The sequence below is a fragment of the Camelus ferus genome, chromosome 8, assembly GCF_009834535.1.
Source record: "Camelus ferus isolate YT-003-E chromosome 8, BCGSAC_Cfer_1.0, whole genome shotgun sequence".
Taxonomy (NCBI): domain Eukaryota; kingdom Metazoa; phylum Chordata; class Mammalia; order Artiodactyla; family Camelidae; genus Camelus; species Camelus ferus.
This window is the reverse complement of record NC_045703.1, coordinates 4,782,562-4,803,228: the sequence shown is the minus strand read 5'-3', so window position 1 is coordinate 4,803,228 and position 20,667 is coordinate 4,782,562. Positions and strand designations below refer to the sequence as shown.

The 20,667-nt window shown below is 34.6% G+C and overlaps 1 protein-coding gene across 3 annotated transcripts in view; it reads left to right on the top strand.

The window, feature by feature from the left end:
• MANEA (mannosidase endo-alpha) overlaps positions 1-18,584 on the top strand; it is a 60,336-nt gene extending 41,752 nt beyond the window's left edge. For 2 of the 3 annotated variants that reach the window (XM_032484429.1, XM_032484428.1), the window contains 2 exons: positions 13,525-13,601; positions 14,295-18,584. In XM_032484429.1, the coding sequence (XP_032340320.1) occupies positions 13,525-13,601; positions 14,295-14,952 (735 nt within the window). In that variant the 3' untranslated portion in view covers positions 14,953-18,584. The remainder of the gene's footprint in view (positions 1-13,524; positions 13,602-14,294) is intronic. The other variant, XM_006187244.3, reaches the window with a different exon arrangement.
• Positions 18,585-20,667: the final 2,083 nt, after the last annotated feature.

Genomic DNA, 20,667 nt, shown 5'->3' with positions numbered 1-20,667 from the left:
TTACTGGGATTTCACTATAAAAGATCTACAATATTTGTCTTTCATTGTCTAATCTATCTCACTTGGCATAGTGACCTTAAAGGTCCGATGTATTTTCAATAAAAGGCAGCATATCCTTTTTCCTCATGACTGAATAGCTTTTCATGGTATATATGTGCCACATCTTCTTTATCCATTTACCAATTGATGACTCTTAACATTGTTTCTACATATTGTCTATTGTAAATAATGCTGCAGAGAACAGAGTGCAGGTGATTTCCTTCAAAGAAATTCCCAAGACAAGAAAAAGGGTTCCCTTTTCTCCATATCTTCACCCAGCACTTCTTGTTTCTTACCTTTTTGATGATAGCACTTCACATTTGTTACTATGGCTGTCTCATTTTGGTTTTGATTGGCATTTCCTTGATGATTAGTGATATTGAACACCTTATCATGTATCAATTGGCCATTGTGGTGTCTTCATTGGAAAAAATGTTTCTAAATGTCCTCTGCCCCTATTTTAACCAGATTTTTAAAAATTGAGTTGTATGAGTTCTTTATAAATTTTGGATATTATTCCCTTATCCAACACACAGTATAAAATAGTCTTTAATACATTTCGAGGCAAATTTTGTGAGTGATGTTAGATAGGGGTCTAATTTTCTTTTTCTGCATGTGGATATCCAGTTTTCTCAATACCATTTATTGAAGAGACTGTCATTTGCTCATTGTATATTGTTGGTTCCTTAGTCATAGAGTAATTGACAGTCTATGTGTGAGTTTGTTTCTGGGCTTTCTATTCTGTTACATTGATCTATGTTTCTGTTTTTAATGCCGATATCTTACTGTTTTGATTACTATAGCTTTGCAATGTAGTTTGAAAACAGAGAATGTGATGACTCCAGCTTTGTTTTTCTTAGGATTACTCTGGCTGTGCAGGGTCTTTTGTGTTTCCATACGAATTTGATGATCTTTTTTGTCTGTTTCTGTGGAAAATGCCATTGGATCTTGATAGTGATTATGCTGAATCTATAATTGGCTTTGGGCAGTAGTGACATTTTAACAATATTAACTCTTCTAATCCATGAACATGGCATTTTTTTCTGTTGTATTGCATCTTTGATTTCTTTCAGCAAAGTCTTAGAGTTCTCATACAGGTCTTTCACTCCCTTGGTTAAATTTATTCCTAGGTATTTTATTGTTTTTGAAGTTACTGTGAATGGGATTTTGTTTGTTTGTTTGTTTTTCACTTTTTAGATGTTTCACTGTTAGTGTAATAGAAATGCAACTGATTTCTCTGTACTGATTTTATGACCTTCAACTTTACTAAATTCAACTACTAGTATAGTAATGTCTTTGGGATTTTCAATATATAATATCATATCATCTGCTAATAGTGACAGTTTTACTTCTTCCTTTCCTATTTGGCTGCCTTTTATTTCCTTCTCTGGCCTGAATAAGTGGTAAAAAGCACCCTTGTCTTGTTCCTGATCTTAGAGGAAAAGCTTTCTTTTTCTTCACTGAGTATAGTAGTTGCATTCAGTATCATTAGGTGTGACCCTTCTATACACAACCTGTTTTCATGAAAGAACACTGTATTTTCTCAGATGATGTTTCTGTACTTATTGAGATGATCATATGATTTTAATCTTTCATTATGGTAATATGGTATATCACATTTATTGATTTGCATATGTCCAACCATCCATGAATTGCAGGAATAAATCCAATTTGGTATATAAGCCTTTTAATGAATTCTTGAATTTGATTTGCTAGAATTGAGCATTTTTGCACCTATGTTCTTAGGGATATGGTCTATAGTTTTCTATTTTTGTAGGGTTCTTTCCTCTGGCTTTGGTAGCAGGGTAATGCTGTCTGCATAGAATAAGTTTGGAAATGTTCCCCCCTATCCAGTTTTTTAGAAAAGTGAAAAAGACTGGCATTAATTCTTCCTGAAATGTTTGGTAGAATTCATCAGTGAAGCCATCTGGTCCTGGGGTTTTCAGGTTTTGGTTACTGATTCAGTCTCCTTAAATGTTGTTGATCTGTTCATACTTCCCATTTCCTGGTTCAGTCTTGGAGGGTTAAATGATTATAAGAAATTATCCACTTGCAGGTTATCTAATTTTTTGGCTAATAATTATTTATAGTAGTCTCTTTTCATCATAGATGTATTTCTGTACTGTCAGTTGTATTTTCTCGACTTTCATTTCTGACTTTATTTCAGTCTTCTGTCTTATTTTCTTAGTTATGCTTGAGATGTGCCTTTTTTTTTTTTTTTTTTTGCTTTCTGAAAAAAACATGTCTTTATTGATCTTTTCTATTTTTCTAGTCTCTATTTCATTTATTTCTGCTAGAATCTTATTTTCTTTCTTCTGCTAACTTTGGGCTTAATTTGTTTTCTAGTCCCTTCAGGTGTAAAGTTAGGTTATTTATTTGGAATCTTTTTAACATTGTTTTATTGATTTATAATATTGTGTCTAATTCCAGTGAAGAGCACAATTTTTCAGTTGTACGTGAACATATAGATATTCATTGTCAAATTTTTTTTTCTCTGTGAGCTACCATAAGATCTTGTATTTATTTCCCTGTGCTATACAGTATAATCTTGTCTATCCTACAATTTTGAAATCCCAGTCTATCCTTTCCCACCCTCCACCCCCTTGGCAACCACAAGTTTATATTCTATGTCTGTGAGTCTATTTCTGTTTTGTATTTATGCTTTGTCTGTTTGTTTGTTTTTAGATTCCACATATGAGTGATCTCATATGGTATTTTTCTTTCTCTTTCTGGCTTACTTCACTTAGAATGACATTCTTCAGGAGCATCCATGTTGCCGCAAATGATGTTATGTTGTCGGTTTTTATGGCTGAGTAGTATTCCATTGTATAAATATACCACTTCTTTATCCAGTCATCTGTTGATGGACACTTAAGGCTGTTTTCATGTCTTGGCTATTGTAAATAATGCTGCTATGAACACTGGGATGCAGGTGTCATCCTGAAGTAGGGTTCCTTCTGGATATATGCCCAGGAGTGGGATTCCTGGGTCATATGGTAAGTCTATTCCTCGTCTTTTGAGGAATCTCCACACTGTTTTCCACAGTGGCTGCACCAAACTGAATTCCCACCAGCAGTGTAGGAGGGTTCCCCTTTCTCCACAGCCTCTCCAGCATTTGTCATTTGTGGATTTTTGAATGACGGCCATTCTGACTGGTGTGAGGTGATACCTCATTGTAGTTTTGATTTGCATTTCTCTGATAATTAGTGATATTGAGCATTTTTTCATGTGCTTTTTGATCATTTGTATGTCTTCCTTGGAGAATTCCTTGTTTAGGTCTTCTGCCCATTTTTGGATTGGGTTGTTTAGTTTTTTCTTACTGAGTCATATGAGCTGCATATATATTCTGGAGATCAAGCCTTTGTCAGTTTCATTTGCAAAAATTTTCTCCCATTCCGTAGGTTGTCTTTTTGTTTTACTTCTGGTTTCCTTTGCTGTGCAGAAGCTTGTAAGTTTCATTATGTCCTATTTGTTTATTCTTGCTTTTATTTCTATTGCTTGAGTGGACTGTTCTAGGAGAACATTTTTGAGATGTATGTCAGAAATGTTTTGCCTATATTGTCCTCCAGGAGGTTTATTGTATCTTGTCTTATGTTTGTGTCTTTGATCCATCTTGAGTTTATTTTTGTGTATGGTGTAAGGGAGTGTTCTAGCTTCATTGTTTTACATGCTGCTGTCCAGTTTTCCCAACACCATTTGCTGAAGAGACTGTCTTTGTTCCATTGTATATTCTTGCCTCCTTTGTCAAAGATTACTTGACCAAAAGTTTGTGGGTTCATTTCTGGGCTCTCTATTCTGTTCCATTGGTCTATATGTCTGTTTTTGTACCAATACCATGCTGTCTTGATGACTGTAGCTCTATAGTATTGTCTGAAGTCTGGGAGAGTTATTTCTCCAGCCTCTTTCTTTCTCTTCAGTAATGCTTTGGCAATTCTAGGTCTTTGATGGTTCCATATAAATTTTATTATGATTTGCTCTAGTTCTGTGAAGTATGTCCTGGGTAATTTGATAGGGATTGCATTAAATCTGTAGATTGCCTCATGCAGTGTGACCATTTTAACAATATTGATTCTTCCAATCCAAGAGCATGGGATATCTTTCCAGTTTTTAAAGTCTTCTTTAATTTCCTTCATCAGTGGTTTATAGTTTTCTGTGTATAATTCTTTCACCTCCTTGGTTAGATTTATTCCTAGGTATTTTATTACTTTGGGTGCTATTTTAAAGGGGATTGTTTCTTTACTTTCTTTTTCTGTTAATTCATCATTAGTGTAGAGAAATGCCACTGATTTTTTAACTTTTATCTTGTAACCTGCTACCTTGCAGAATTCCTCAATCAGCTCTAGTAGTTTTTGGGTGGACCTTTTAGGGTTTTCTATGTATCGTCGACATATAGTGACACCTTTACCTCTTCTTTTCCAATTTGGATCCCTTTTATTTCCTCTCTTGCCTGATTGCTGTGGCTAGGACTTCCAAGGACTATGTTGAATAGGAGTGGTGATAGTGGGCATCCTTGTCTTGTCCCAGATTTTAGTGGGAAGCTTTTGAGTTTTTCACCATTGAGTACTACGCTGGCTGTAGGAGTGTCATATATAGCTTTTATTATGTTGAGATATGTTCCCTCTATACCCACTTTGGTGAGAGTTTTTATCATAAATGGGTGTTGAATTTTATCAAATGCTTTTTCTGCATCTATTAAGATGATCATGTGGTTTTTGTCCTTTCTCTTGTTGACGTGATGTATTACATTGATGGATTTGCGTATGTTAAACCACCCTTGTGTGCCTGGGAGGAACCCCACTCGGTCATGATGTATAATCTTTATGTGCTGTTGGATTCTATTTGCTAATATTTTGGTGAGGATTTTGGCGTCTATGTTCATCAGTGATATTGGCCTGTAATTCTCTTTTTTGGTAGTGTCTTTGCCTGGTTTTGGTATCAGGGTGATGGTGGCTTCATGGAATGAGTTTGGGAGTATTCCCTCCTTTTCAAATTTCTGGAAGAGTTTGAGAAGGACTGGTATGAGTTCTTTGTATGATTGGTAGAATTCCCTGGTGAAGCCGTCCGGTCCTGGACTTTTATTTGTAGGGAGGTTTTTTATTGCTAATTCGATTTCATTTCTAGTGATCAGTTTGTTCAAATGGTCAGTTTCTTCTTGATTCAGTCTTGGTGGACATATTTGCAGTCTTTATTTCTTAATATATGCATTTCATACTCTCAGTACTGCTTTTGCAATATCCCATGATTGTGTATGTTATGTTTCCATTTTTCACTTGAGATATTCTTTAATTTTATACTTTTTAAGTATAATTGACACCTAATATATTAGTTTCAGGTATATAAGGTAAAGATTTGACATTTAGGTATACTGTGAAATGACCAACATGATAAATCTTAACACCCATCACCATACATAGTTTCAGAATTTTTTTTCTTGTGATAAGAACTTTTAAGATCTGTTCTCTCAAGTATTTGCAAATATGCTAATGCAGTATTATGAACTACACCACCATGGATATTGTACCTCCATGATATATTTATTTTACAACTGGAAATTTGTATGTTTTGAACACCTTTGCCCACATCCCACCCCCAGCTTCTGGCAACCACCAGTTTGTTGTGTATTTCTAAGAGCTTGTTTTTTTATTGTTGTCTTTTCCACATGTAAGTGAGATGGTATGGTATTTGTCTTTTTTCTTTCTGACTTATTTCAGTTAGCATAATGCCCTCAGGTCCGTCCATTCATGCTGTTGCGAATGGCAAGATTTCATTATTTTTTATGGTGGAATATACTGTATAGATACACACATACAATGCATTTTTTAAATCATTCATGTGCCGATGGACATTGGGTTGTTTCCATGTGTTGGCTGTGTAAATAGTGATGCACTGACCATTAGAATGTTTGTATTTTCTTGAAGTACTGTTTTTGTCTTCTTCAAATAGACAGACAGTAGTGGAATTGCCTGATTGTATGATAGTCCTTCCTGTTGTTTTACATAGTGGCCATACCAGTTAACATTGCCACCAACAATGCAAAAGTGTTTCCTTTTCTCTACATGTATGGCAACACTTCTTATTTTTTATCTTTTTGATAATAGTCATTCTGATATACATGAAATGATAGTTCATTGTGGTTTTAATTTGCATTTCGCTGATGAGTAGTGATTTTGAGCAACTTTTCATGTGTTTGTTGGCCTTTTTTTGTATTCTTTGGAAAAAATGTCTATTCAGAGACTGCCCAGATCCTCTGCCCACTTTTAGTAGGATTTTTTTTTTTTTTCCTTTTTGCTACTGAATTGGAGGAGTTCTTTATACACTTGGGATATTAGCCCCTTATCAGATATATGATATGCAAATGTTTTCTTCCATTGCCTTTTTATTTGTTGATGGTTTGCTCTGCTGTACAGAGCTTTTCAGTTAGATATAGTCCCACTTGTTTATTTTTGCTTTTGTTGCCTTTGATTTTGGTGTCAAATCCAAAAATATCATTGCCAAGACCTGTGTCAGTGAACTTACCACCTATGTTTTCTTCTAGAAGTTTTATGGTTTCCAGTCTTACATTCAAGTCTTTGATAAATTTTTTAGAATTTGTTTAAATTATGGTGTAAAATAGTGATCCAGTTTCATTATTTTGCATCTTGGCTGTCCATTTTTCCTAACACCATTTATTGAAGAGGCTGTCCTTTACCTATTGTACCTATTTATTTGAGTATGTCTGGGTTCTTACGTTTAATTGTGACATTTTAATCATAATGTGTCTTGGTGTGGGTCTCTTTGGGTTAATTTTATTTGGAACTCTCTGGGCTTCCTTAATCTAAATGTATTTTCTTCCCCAGGATAGGGAATTTTTTAGTCAGTACGTCTCCAATTAAGTTTTCTGCCGCTTTCTCTGCTCCTTAGAGGACAACATCAAGCTAACTAGCATTCACATTATAAGTGTTCCAGAAGTCCCTTAACCTATCTTCACTGTTTTTCAATTTTTGCTTCTCTGATTGGGTGAGTGCCTCTTGCCCTGTCTTCAAGTTCAGTGATCTTTTCTTCTGCTTCTAGTATGCTTTGAACCCTTCTAGTGCATTTTCCAGTACAGTTATTGTATTATTTAGCTCTGTGACCTCCTTCTTGTATTTTCTATCTTTGTTGACATTCTGTGTTCAACCATTCTTTTCTTGAATTTGGTTAGCATTTTTATTACCATTACTTTAGCTCTATCAGGTTAGTTATCTCTGTTTTGTTAAGTTTTTTTTTTTTTCCTGAGATACTATCTTTTCTTTCATTTGGAACATATTCCTCTGTTTTTTCATTTTGTTTGACTCTGTTTTGGTTTCTTTGCATTTGATGAAACACTTCTGTCTCGAAGCACTGGCCTTCTGCATAAGATGAACCTTGTCATTCAACCCTGCCCTAGCTCTTGGTTGTCTCAAACCTCTCTGTTTGTCCAAACAGCCTAGTTTTTTTTTTTTTTTTTTTTACTACCTCATAGTAGTTGAAGGTATGCCAAGACCAGTCAGTGTCTTTAAGGGGAGGATCTCAGGTAGCACCTCTATTCAGGCTGATATGAAGTCAGACCCTGAGGCAGCAGATTTTAGCAAGTGCAAATATATTTCGTCCTGTAGGATTACAGTATAAACCCTGCTGGCCACCAGAGCCAGGTGATCTGGAGGTGTTTGCTGGGTGGCAGTGGTGAAAACTGGGGGCTCCAGTTGAGTGTAAGTTCTTTTCTGGTAGATACCAGTGAGCTGTAGTGAGGTAGAGGGAGAGCACAAAGATGGCATTCTCTGACCTATGTGCCCTGAGCACCTCTGTAGACTCTAGAATTGTGGTAAACCTGAAGCCCCCCTGGCCACAAGTGCCAAGTGATAAAGAGGTATCTGCTGGCAAGCTGAAAAAAGCAGAGCACCAGCTAAGGATCTAAGGCTATGTTTCCTTTGTCTACGTTCCTGAAGATAACTGACCTGGAGTGAGGCAGAGAGAGTGCAGATTGTGCCCACTGCCTCCATTCCCCACAGGGACCTCCATAGGCTCCTATAAGTATGCAAAACCAGAAGTCTGCCCCTCAGGCCAGAGCACCAATAGACGTCTTTCTCAGAAAGAGTGTGGGTATGTTCCAGTTAGATGTCTGTACAGTGCCATGGGAGTGGCAGTCTGCCATGAACTGTCTCTCTGTTACAGTCCCATGGGACCCAGGAACACAAGCTCCCTTGGCCTCCAGAGCCACATGATCAATTGTCCCTTTGTGGCAGCCACAAAATCTAGGTCACCAGACATGTAAAAGCTCCTCTTTGGGAAATACTGGTGCTCTTGAGCGTGACAGAGGGAGAGCTAGAAGATGACACCCATTGCCCAGAGTGAGGCTGATGGGGTGCAAAGATGGCACCTGCTTAAAAAAAAGATAAAAAGGAAGAAAGTTAAAAAATGACACCTGCAAGCAGAGGGTGAATGAGTAAATAGAGCCCTCCAGTCTCCTTCCCCATGGAATATCCCAGCAGGTCCTTGCCTCTCAACCACTACTTTAAAATTAGCAAGTGACTTTTACATAAAATTTGGGTACTTTTGAAAGGACTGCTTCTGCACTGGTCCCTGGGATGGATGAGTCTGCATGCAAGCCCTTTAAGAGCTACAGCCCTTTGTGTCTGCAAAGCCAGGTGTGTTGGGGACTCATCTTTCAGGTGCTGGTTTTAGAAGCTGGTATGCCAAATGTGGGATACAAACCCTTTATTCTTCAGGGGGAAAACTCTGGGTTCTGAGCTCCCTCCTGATCATGTGTCACTGGTAGGGATGGGGTTTATAGCAAGATTGTCTCAGCCTTTTTTCATTTTGATGTGGTTTCCCTCTTGTTTGCCAGACATGATGGGGTCACTCTACCAGTTTCTTTTCAGAGGAAATTGTTCCATTTATGGCTGTAGATTTGGTTGTCTAGGGAAGGAGGTAGGTTCAAGATCTTCCTACATCACCCTCTTGAACCAGAGCCATTTTATTTTTCCTAATAGAAGAGAGAGATTTATTTTAACAAAGTTATAAAGTAAAACTACAGAGAAATAAAGATATTGGACAATCACTTAGACAATAAGAAAATTAACAGTAATCAGCATAAGTACAATGATTATAAAGATCTGTTGATATGGAAGAAAATAACCAGAAGAAACACAAAAATAATTTTAAAATACAGCATCACTGCTATACACATGGAAACATTTCCATAAAAAAATTAACTTCTCATTTAATCTGAAATTTATGTTCTATTGAAGTTTCCATCTGTATGTAGTATCTTTCCCATCCTTTCTCGTTGAGTATATGTGCATCCTTAAAGCTTCACTGAATCTCTTGATAACACCATTTAGTTTGGTCTTGTTTTTTTCCACCCATCCAGCCATGTGCCTTTTGACTGGTGAATTCAGTCCATTTACATTCAGAGTAATCATTAACATGTAATCTTATTAACTGTATTCTGATTTTGTATTTCCATGATTTCTTTTTCCCTCTTTTTGTCTTTTGTAGATCTGCTACAGGTTTCTGCTTTGTCGTTACCAAAGAGGGCTACATAAAACATCTTACAGATTAAACAATCCATTTTAGGCTGATAGAAACTTACCTTTAATCCTAAAGTCTCCACCATTTTGCTCTTCCCTTTCATATATTGATGTCACAATTTACCTCTTTTTTATTGCATATTAACAAATTTTAGTAGCCAGGTATTTTTCCTACTCATTCATTTAACCTTTATACTATAATTAAATAGTTAAACCACCATCCTACTACAGAGTTACAGTTTTCTGACTGCATATTTCTCATCTTTACCAGCATATTGTTTAATTTTGTATGTATTCATGTGATTTATTAGCCTGTTTTCATTTCACCCTGAACTACTTTCAGCATTTCTTGCAAGACAGATAGATCTAGTCATGATTAACTCCTTCAGATTTTGTTTGGGAAAGCTCCTTCATATCTGAAGGATAACTTTGCTAGATAGAGTATTCTTGGTTGGCCATTTCTGTCTTTCAACTCTTTATGTCATATGTCATTCTACTGTCCCCTGGCCTGAATCTGTAGAGAAATCTGCTGATAGCCTAATGGTGGTCCTTTGTAGATTCCTCTTTTTTTTTTTTTTTTTCCTGTGTCTGCCTTTAATGTCTTAGATGTCTTTTTGCATTGAGATAATAGGATGATCTATTAACTTTATAGACTTGTATGTCCAAGTCGTTCCTTAGGTTTTGAAAGTTCTCAGCTATTATTTGTTTAAATTATCTCCTTGCCCCTCCCTCCTCTCTGTCTGGAATCCTGATTATCCTGATATTTGTCTTTTGATAGATATCCATAGATCACATAGGCTCTCTTTGCTCTTTTTTTAAGTTCCCCCTCCTCTTTTGTGTTACTTAAAAATTTCTAGCCTCCAAGTAGGTTATTCTTACCTCATATGCTCTGCTACATATTCTCTCTATTGCATGCTCTCCAGCTCCACAATTTTTATTTGGTTCTTTTTTATCATTTCTTTCTCGTTAATAGAGAATCATTGTGTTCCTATATTTTAGTCCTGACTTTATTGAATTGTCTTTCTGAGTTTTCTTGTAACCTGTTGAGTTTCTTCATAACACCTCTTTTCAATTCTTTATCAGATAAACTGCAGTATTCTGTGCCTTTGCACTTGATTACTAGAAATACGTAATTTTTATGTGATGCCATGTCTCCATGATATGATTTTTCATATTCTTTTTAGATGTGCATTGTTTTTAAGATAAGTAGATACCTTAACTCTTATTGCCTTCAGCAGATGGTATGTTATATTCCATAATGTTGATGTTATCTGATTTTTCCCTGTTTTTGTGAATTTGTACCTGCTGCAGCTTCTTGCTCCCTCTGTTGGGTGAATTTTGAACCTTTGTAACCTTTGGGAAGACAAAAGAGAGGCTTCTGAGTATGGTGTCAGTCTACTAGAGCTTCATTTTGCAGCGGCAGCTGGGGGCCCACATAGAGTGGGGGAAAGTTTGGGTTTAACACTGGGTGTGTTGGGGTGCCCACAGATCCAGTAGGGTGAGCCCAGTGGCTCCTTGGTGGTCATCTGCAAAAAACAATCCCTTTACCACCAGTCGAGGTTCTCACCTGCATGTTTCCTAATATTCTCCTTCCCCCCCAGCTTTAAAACTCCCATTTTAGTAGTCCAAGTGCTAGTGGAGAGAACAGATACCTCCAGCCCCTTCCTCCAGCTGGGAGAGCTGGGCAGTCACTGCTTTCCTTTTCCCCTGCAGGACAGGTCTCCTCCACCAGGTAAATCCTCCCTTTTAAGTGTTGCCTTGGGCAGAGGCATGGTGCCAGGAAAGTTTCCCTACTGCCCCTGCCTCCACCAAACTTGATGTTTTTCTTTTTCTGTCTTCACTTATGTGCTGGAGTCTCTCTTTGGGAAGACTAGAATTCTGCAAGTTCTCTGTCTTTTGTGTGAGTGCCTGCCTGGGTGTTCATTCACCCAGTTTTTGCCTGGCCCTTTTGTTTACCCCAGCTAGAACAGGTTTATTTGTCTCTTACCAGCTTCATGGTGGATATGACAACTCCCGGGTTCCTTGGAGTAAGATATGAGGTCCCAAAACACCGCAGAGGTACTTTTGTTCATGGATGAGTGTCTAATTCATTGATTTAAAAAGGAATAAATAGGAGGAACATTTTTGGCCATCATGTTGCTGATACCTCTCTCTGGTATCATCAGGTTTTCACTTCAGACAGTTCACTTTAGGTGCAGGTTAAAGAAGAGACGGTCATGGTCAAAATTAGAAGCATGAAATGAGGGAACATTTATATAACTCTCCTGCATCTAAAGATAATGCAAACATTTGATTTTATATATAGTATTCTATCATTTTTAAAGTCATAGTATTGGTCTAATAGATTTTTCCAAATGGAATAGTGAAATGGTGACTACATCATATTAATTAAGCCTACAAATATTATAATTAAGAAGTTAGGAATATATGAGGGAAATTTTTAAATGTTATATATTTTAAATGTTATGTATTTATCAATAATGGCTTTTGAATTATTATAACTATATTGCACTGCACTTTACAAAAGGGTGCCATTTATACTCTGCAACTTTAAAAGTAAATTTATTTCAACATAGGATATTTGCTTAAATATGGTGTCCTTTATATATAAAATGGAAACGTACTTAGAAAATATAATGTTGCATCTAAAAGATTACCCAAGATTATGTAAGAGTATGAAAATACCTATACCCTTGCAAATTTTCTTTCAATTGAAGTTAAAAAGCAAATGCTAGAGCTACTGCAAAATCTAACTGCCCTAGCAGTACGTACAATATACTGCAGAAATGGAATTGACCTTTGTTATTACTAAAACTTTTCATGCATAATATTACTGAAATCTCATTTTATTAAAAGTATGGAATGATAGTCTCACTAAATGCTGTCTGACTTTAAAATTAATTCTGTGAAGCCTAGTAGCACTGATTAATGTAAAATACATTTCACTTTAACTGGGTGGTTGAAAACAAAGGCATTTTATATTGCAGTAGCATAGGAGTCTGTAATTCCATACATGCTTCATAGAAACCAAACTCTAAAATTAAAATAATATCAATAAGTTTATTAGATTGCCATAAAGATTTTTAATGGTTTCTTGTATTTGTTTTGCAGATCTTAGTGTATATGATACTTCCCTTAAACGACAATCTACCCCACTAGTTAGAAATGACAAAATGGTTTTGCTAGCCAGTTTTTCTTGATATATAATTTATGTTAAGAAATGGAATTTTCTGTGTACAGTATTTTTAAAATATTTTTGGTTACGGCTTTCTACTATTATGGTAGAGATATATAAACCACATCACTAACAAGCAGTCTAAAAATGATTGTTAACAGTACTAGATTTTTTAAGTAATTTGGTTATAAATTGTTTGAATAATAGTATATAGTAAATGCAGATTATTTTGTAAAGTGCTATTTTAATGGTACTGGGGAATTTGTCACTTCGTGATATTTGCTATTGATTCCATCTAAATGTAAACTTAATGTTCACAGCTGAAAAAAGAAGCCAGGTTTTTCTAGACCATGTTTCGTTTTGCCTTAAAGAAGGTTATGTCTAAAAACAGAATATATCCCTATTTATTCTTTAAAAAGAATAAGCACATAGGAAGAAGTATTATTGCACACGGGTTGAACATTTGAGCTTTGAATTCAGATTGCTCATATTGCCTCCAGCTGGCTAGGTGACAGGTCACGAACCTAAACTGTTACTGCTTCATATAGAAAATGAAGATTCTAATAGTAACTACCTTACAGAGTTGAGAAAATTAACTGAAGTTAATTAACTGAAGTTAAAAAGTATAAAATATTTAGGATATTATTTAACAGAGAAAGCTTTCTTATTACTATTAGGTACGTATTCATCTTGAAGTTATTAAATTGGTCAGTTTATTAAAAATACGTAAAAATGAAAGCATATCCCATAATTTTTTCTCTAATCAGTGTTTTTTTGTTTTAGGTTACTTTTCACATTGAACCATATAAGAATCGAGATGAGCAAAACATGTACACAAATGTCAAATACATTATAGATAAGTGAGTTCCTTTTATGCTATAATTACTATTACAAGTATATTTAGATTTGAATGATAGTGAACATTGCAATCATTTTAAGGAACGTTTCTGAATTTCCTTATAATGCAGTTAAAGGTTGCTGTTTTTATTGTTTTATTAGACTATGATTCTGTTATCTGACATTTTAAATTGAAATTCTGTAAATCTTATGAGTATCTAGTTATCTTTTTAAAAGGACGTTCAGCGTATGAAATGTGAACTGCTTTTATAGTGGTGCACCCACATCTAATGTTTTCATTTATATTTAGTATGATCACAAGGAAAGAATTTATTACTACGGTTTCACTAATAGTCTGTGACAGATGCCATACTCTTACAAACAAACATGTCATCAACAGTGGGACATTTATCACTTATACAAAAAAAGTGGTATTTTTATGTAGAAAGTAGGCTTTTTATTGTTACTCATCATTTCTAAACCATAAGATAATTACTTCCTTGTTTGGTAATGTCTTAATGTATCCAGTATCTCATTTCCCAATGTGTAAAATTAAAAATGCATTTGTAATGTTACACTTAGAGCTAATTCATCAAAGAAGGTGAACAAAGTGCTTAAACTGTACTGATTACCTTCATTTTCAATACATAAACAATTGTCTATAGCAAATGAGTTACGTATATTCACTTTGCTTTTTACCTATGTTTGTATTCTAGATATGGAAATCACCCAGCCTTTTATAGGTATAAGACTGAGACTGGCAAAGCTCTTCCAATGTTTTATGTCTATGATTCCTATATCACAACTCCTGAAAAATGGGCCAATTTGTTAACCAGCTCAGGGTCTCGGAGCATTCGCAATTCTCCTTATGATGCATTATTTATTGCACTTCTAGTGGACAGCAAACATAGATATGAAATTCTTCGAGGTGGTTTTGATGGAATTTACACATATTTTGCCACAAATGGCTTTACTTATGGCTCATCATATGAGAACTGGGCTAAGCTAAAATATTTTTGTGATCAGTACAACCTGATATTTATCCCAAGTGTGGGCCCAGGATACATAGATACCAGCATCCGTCCATGGAACACTCAGAATACTCGCAACCGAATCAATGGGAAATACTACGAGACCGCTCTGAGTGCTGCACTCCAAGCCCAACCCAGTATAATTTCCATCACCTCTTTTAATGAGTGGCATGAAGGAACTCAGATTGAAAAGGCTGTTCCCAAAAGAACTAGTAATACTGTATACCTGGATTACCGGCCTCATAAACCAAGCCTTTATCTAGAGCTAACTCGTAAATGGTCTGAAAAATACAGGAAGGAAAGAGCAGCTTATGCATTAGATCCCCAGCTACCTCTTTTTTAATGCACTGATTAAAGTTTAATAACTATAGAAATCACCTAATTTCAAGACATTCCTTTTGTTTTGAGTTACAGAAAGAAAACTGTCAATATGCTACTACTATCACCTCTAAAAATGTGCAGATTATTTTTATTAGAGATAGTAATATTATGATTGCCACCTTACACAGTGTTGCACTGAGAAAATATCTGAGAGAAAAGTTGTGCAAATAACATTCCTTGTAGCATAACTTGCTGAATTTCTGACTGAAATTGAAATCCTGCTTTGATAGCTCTTTTTATTCCACATTAGATAATTGCTTGTGTTCCCTAAAGTAGCACACAGTTAAATCCTACTGTGTTCTGGGCCCAAAGAAACAGGATCGTGTGTATATTTGGTGTGTGTTGAAGAAAAAAAAGACCTGAAAGATAATGTACATGTTCTTTTTTTCCAAATGATCCAGTCAACTATGTTAAATTTGTTAGTGTTCAGACTTTGGATAACTCTCCAATGATAATTCTTAAGAAAAGTAAAATCATATGCCTTTTGCCTTACTGTGAACCATATTATGTGAGGAAGACCTGCTTTCTGCAGCACAGTATACCTAATCATCTGCACATTTTTGGTGAGCTATATAGCATGCTGTTTTGCATGTCTAATATTTACAGCTACTTCTCAATTTCACAGTTGTTATTATGAAAATATAATGCCCCAAATGTTGTTTTTAAAGTCAATCTTTAACTTGTTATTATGCATGTTTTTAAATTTAATGTTAATTAGAGCCCCACTGTTAGATAAGAAAAAGTTGATACTATCATTAGATTGCCTTTTAAGATTTTAAGCTATTTTTTACTAACATTAATGGAGAAAACTTACTAAGCATTTTCAATTTTAAAGACATGGAAATGAAAATTCCTTTGCATCTTAAATTCATTCCTGAAGTTTGACTAAGTGGGTTTAAATACCTAATGATGGAAATAATACCTGAATTTAATTTAAAGTACTGTCTTTGAAATATATACAATAATATCCCCATCTAAAAATGGTAATGTTACCTATCAATCAGGGTAAAGATTTGTGATCAGTTGTCATAATGTGATGAAGTAATCATCTGAATGCTAAAATGAATGTTTAATTTCTAAAGAATAAAAAGCACTGTATCATATAGTTAATATTTGTAATTAGAACTATAGTAAAAAGTCTAATATGCTATTACATGAATATTATTTAGATATTTAATTCACTAAAGGTAAACAATAGGGAAATACTAAACAATATATATATTAATGTTCAGAGTATAAAGACACTCATCAGTTTATTTCAAAAGCACTGTTTAAAAATAGATTTCACTATCATGGCTTTGTAAAGAGGCATGATTAATGTTAAACTTATCTGTAACTTAAGAATTTGCCATTACTCAGAATGCTCAGGCCATGGGAAATTATAAGAATAAATCACTATAATGTTATAACCAAGCATTTTCATAGGAACACTCATACATTTATAACCTGTGGATTTTTTTTTCCTTACATCCAGTGAGCCACTATATATTATCTTAGGGATAAATTCTAAATATGTCATACCTAATAATTGTTTATAACATACCATATTTTATTAAAGTTTAGTTAGAGAAATATCTACCACACAGGAATTTTTGGCATTGCGTATGTCATATGTTTGAGCCCAGCATGACAGTAAATTTTATTCACTTTCTCTGAATCTTAGAACTATTTCATAAAAACAAGATAACTAAATCCTCAATATGGACACCATTGTCTCTCCAGCTCCCACTGCAGACATAGATCATCTGTGACAGCAAACTTTGCCTCTGAGCTTTGCTGGAGTTCCCAACACATTACCCCAAACAGCCAGATTTCTAAGAAAGATAAGATAGGTTCTCATTTCGGAAAGTTATTCTCAATGGAAGAATGTTTGGAGTCACATCTCATGATAATTAACTGATTTATAATTATTTGACTATCATAAAAGTTATTAGAAGGAATAGGGAGGAATGCTTCCACAATCTTCCTCAGGTATGTATTACAGCTGCCTTATACCATTTGACTCATAAAAAGTTTAGATTCTTTAGGAAATTTATCTTCCCCTAAAACAAAAGTAACAAGCCACCAGAGAACCTACCAAGTTCATAACTAAACACTTCTTGAAACTGATCAGTTACTCAGTTTAAACACAGTGACTGCTCCTTATATAGTGCCTACAGAAACAGTCCTTAAAAGTCTTAATTTGAGATTTAAATAAAGGTTGAACAGTCTCATGTCCCACTGCGTAGAAGCAATACTTTATAAAAATAACTGAAATTTAACTGGTCATAAACATTTACAATTTCAAAATGAAACACCAAGCCAAAAAGTTTTTTGGCTTAGATAGATATTCTTTTTTTTTTTTAATATACTTTAAATTTTATACTGACTTTGTTATATATCCACATAAAGGCTAAATGTTATTGTATGCTGAATGTATGATTATTATTCTTAAGAATTCAGGTATACTACGTTGCTTTACATACAGAGACTCATTCATCCTAAGTCAAATCAAAGAATGTAGTCGCAGTGCTGTTATATTCCAGGTATCAATGAAGGGGGGAACACATTTCAGTGTGATTAGCTTTTGTTATTATAAAATTAGTATTTATAATATCAAAAGATAAAATAATTTAAGATTAATTAGTAAATTTTAGATCTATGATTATTTGCTTAAAGTTGAAACATACTAGCACTTTTTATATGTTCTAGGCTTCATTTAAAGCATCTTATGTATTGTACTTCAAATTTCTCTGTTTATGGTTAATTTTTTATATAAATTTAAAAAGCCTTTGAGTCTATTCCACTGAAATAAATATTTCATGATACTGAATGATATACCATGGTAGCTATAATTCTGTGAACAAGTCAGCTAATGGTATATGATTATATCATCATGCTTTTGTGTTTTTATTTGACTTTTTAAAAGAATAGGTTAAAAAGCTAAACAATCATTTTAAACAACACAAAATAAAGGGGCAGTCTTCAGCTACTCAGTGGCATCTAAAATACATTATGTCTGTGCACAAAAGTATTTTTGAGTCAGTTTTACAAAAGCCGTTTTCAAAATACTGTATAGCACCATGTTAATTTGATTATAGTGGCTAACAATGTAAACTTTATCCTTACCTTGAAAATATCAAATGAAAAAGAGAAAAATATTTAGAAGAAATTCAATTGTAGTACATGTAGTACATTTTAGAAATGTACATCTCTGAACACAGTCACTTATGACTAGCAGCCACTTTTTTGTTTATATGTACTAAATTTATATTTATTGAGTACTGCCATTATATATATCATTTTTTAATACCTAAACATCCATGTGGCAGACTAAGCCATTATTAAAATGAAGCAGTCTAATCTGACTCCTGTAAAGTCAACAGCAAATCTGATTGCTAAATTCTTACTTGAAAATTTGCTGTTATACTTTAATGTGCATTCTTGAAAATTATGCTCTTGACTTTTGAGGCGTTTTTATAAGCAAAATAGTTGGTGACAATCATATAAACAGTAGTTGAGTTCAAATTCTATTTTATTTTTCCTTATATGAGTATTATGGGTTTGTAGCTGAAGTCTTAATTTAATCCTCAAATAAAATATTTCCTTAGTGCACATGTTTCTCATGTCATTTTTTTTACTTGAGTTATTTTAAAATAAAATTTAGGTAATGTTTCCTCTTACAATATGTGTACTCTGACTCTGCAAAAAAGATTTGACATTTTTATAAGAAATAATTAACAATGAATATATAAATAAGAACGGAATTTAACAAAGGATGTACATATACGGTACTAGCATGTATGGCTGACGACTGCATTGGTACTGAACTGAAACACAAGGTGTTATATGGCTCTTGTCAGAAAAGAAGCACCTCCGTTCCTATGCAAGGCAAACTTCACCTTGTCGATACATTTTAAAATACATATCTTAAACAGGCACTATACCTAAGGTCAAAACTGTCAGGCAACATTAATAAATGCATTAGGTTTAAACCCTGTAGAGTCCTAGGGACTGTGGACGACTGTCACCTAATAGGAGTAGTTGCTAACAGCTCTTGTCAGTGTTGCCCCCTTTGCAGCTATGGGTCCCTAAAATGAGGAAGTATGTATGCCTGCGTGTGTGTAAATTTTTCTAATTAAAATTTGTTGGCAAATGTTGCAAAAGAGTTTTTAAATATTTGCTTGCTGGATCCAGCTCATTGGTCACTAGTTTTTGACCTCTGATGTAAAGAATGTAAAACTGTATTACGAAAAATGTCCTCAACATTTTATAACATTCACAGGGATTTCAGATGACTAGTTATTGTGATTATTATTGGATATATTCCAAGTATATAACAGTAAAAGACAAGTCAGTAAAAGTTAATCCATGTGGCTCTGATTATGTGATAGCTTTCTCCAGGTCTTGTCCGATCAGAAATTAAACCACCAGACAAGTGAGTTAGGTGCATATCTCTTAGCCAGTCTTCTCTATTATTCCTCCTGAATTTACTGTTGAGTAGCTGATTTGAGTTCATTTATATTTATTGAGAAGGACCTGAAATGCTTTTATTCTGTTGCTTTTTAGATACGGATCCATTGTTGAAGCCTAGCAAGTAGGTAGGAAAAAACTATAGGTAATTGCATTTAATTCTGGTGTCCACTTCTGCAACCTGTTTTCTGTCCTTTTGCCTCCTGCCTGCCTCTGCCCACCTACCTGCTGTTCAGCCTTCCTGTCTGTCTGAGCCTCAACTCACCTGGCTTCTTACCAGCTTTATTTCAAAAAGGATATTAATGATTTGTTAGGATACATAATATGTGACAATACAGTCTCAAAAGGAGAGCAGGAATAAAAATACACTTACTGAGCCCAGCACTAAATGAAAACTGAATAATGTGGTAAATATACTGCTATACTGGTGGCCACAAATTTAAGCTTTTGAGTAGCCAGTGTGAAAAAGGACATCTAATCATGTACACATTGTGCAGTGCCCATAGTGTAAGACACAAGTAAATTTCTCAAGAAAAAGATAGCTGCTTTGCTGTTAAGAGGAATTTCTTCTGAGGATTCTCATAAAGGGGATACTATACTACAACAATATCTTTATCAGCACCTTCCCTATAATGCATCGAGATCAAAGTTCATAAGACTTTTTAATAAATACCTTTATAGTATGTGATTACAGAATCATGCCAAAGCACCATTTACTAAAAGCAGTCATACATCTATCTATCCATCTGTCCGTCCATCTATATGCAGGATGGCCCTCAAGCAGTTCTCCCTTGATTTCTTTTTGGGTATTCATTAATTAAATATTTCTTGACTTTCTTCCAGATAATGTAGTGGTGAAGGCGATATACACTTAAGTAAGTTGCTTTCTTCTTTCAAGATGCTTAGTTTTTAACTGATAAAGCATTAAGTTTTAGGTGATGCAGTTTATACTTCTTGATTCCTTGTATCTAATCAGCTATACCCATGACAGAGCCTTTCTCATAAGTAATCAAAATGAAAGGGACTTGAGTCAGTTAAATATATATTAGTTCCAGGAAGAAAAATGAAATTAGTTATATAGCTTAGAATTTTATATAAAGATTTCTATTTGCTGAATTGGTAATAACCATAACTCACCATTAATAAAAAATAAACCAAAATGTTTACCAAAAACTGATCTGCCCAGTTTCCATATCTAAAATAAGGGGGTTGGGTTGGATGATGG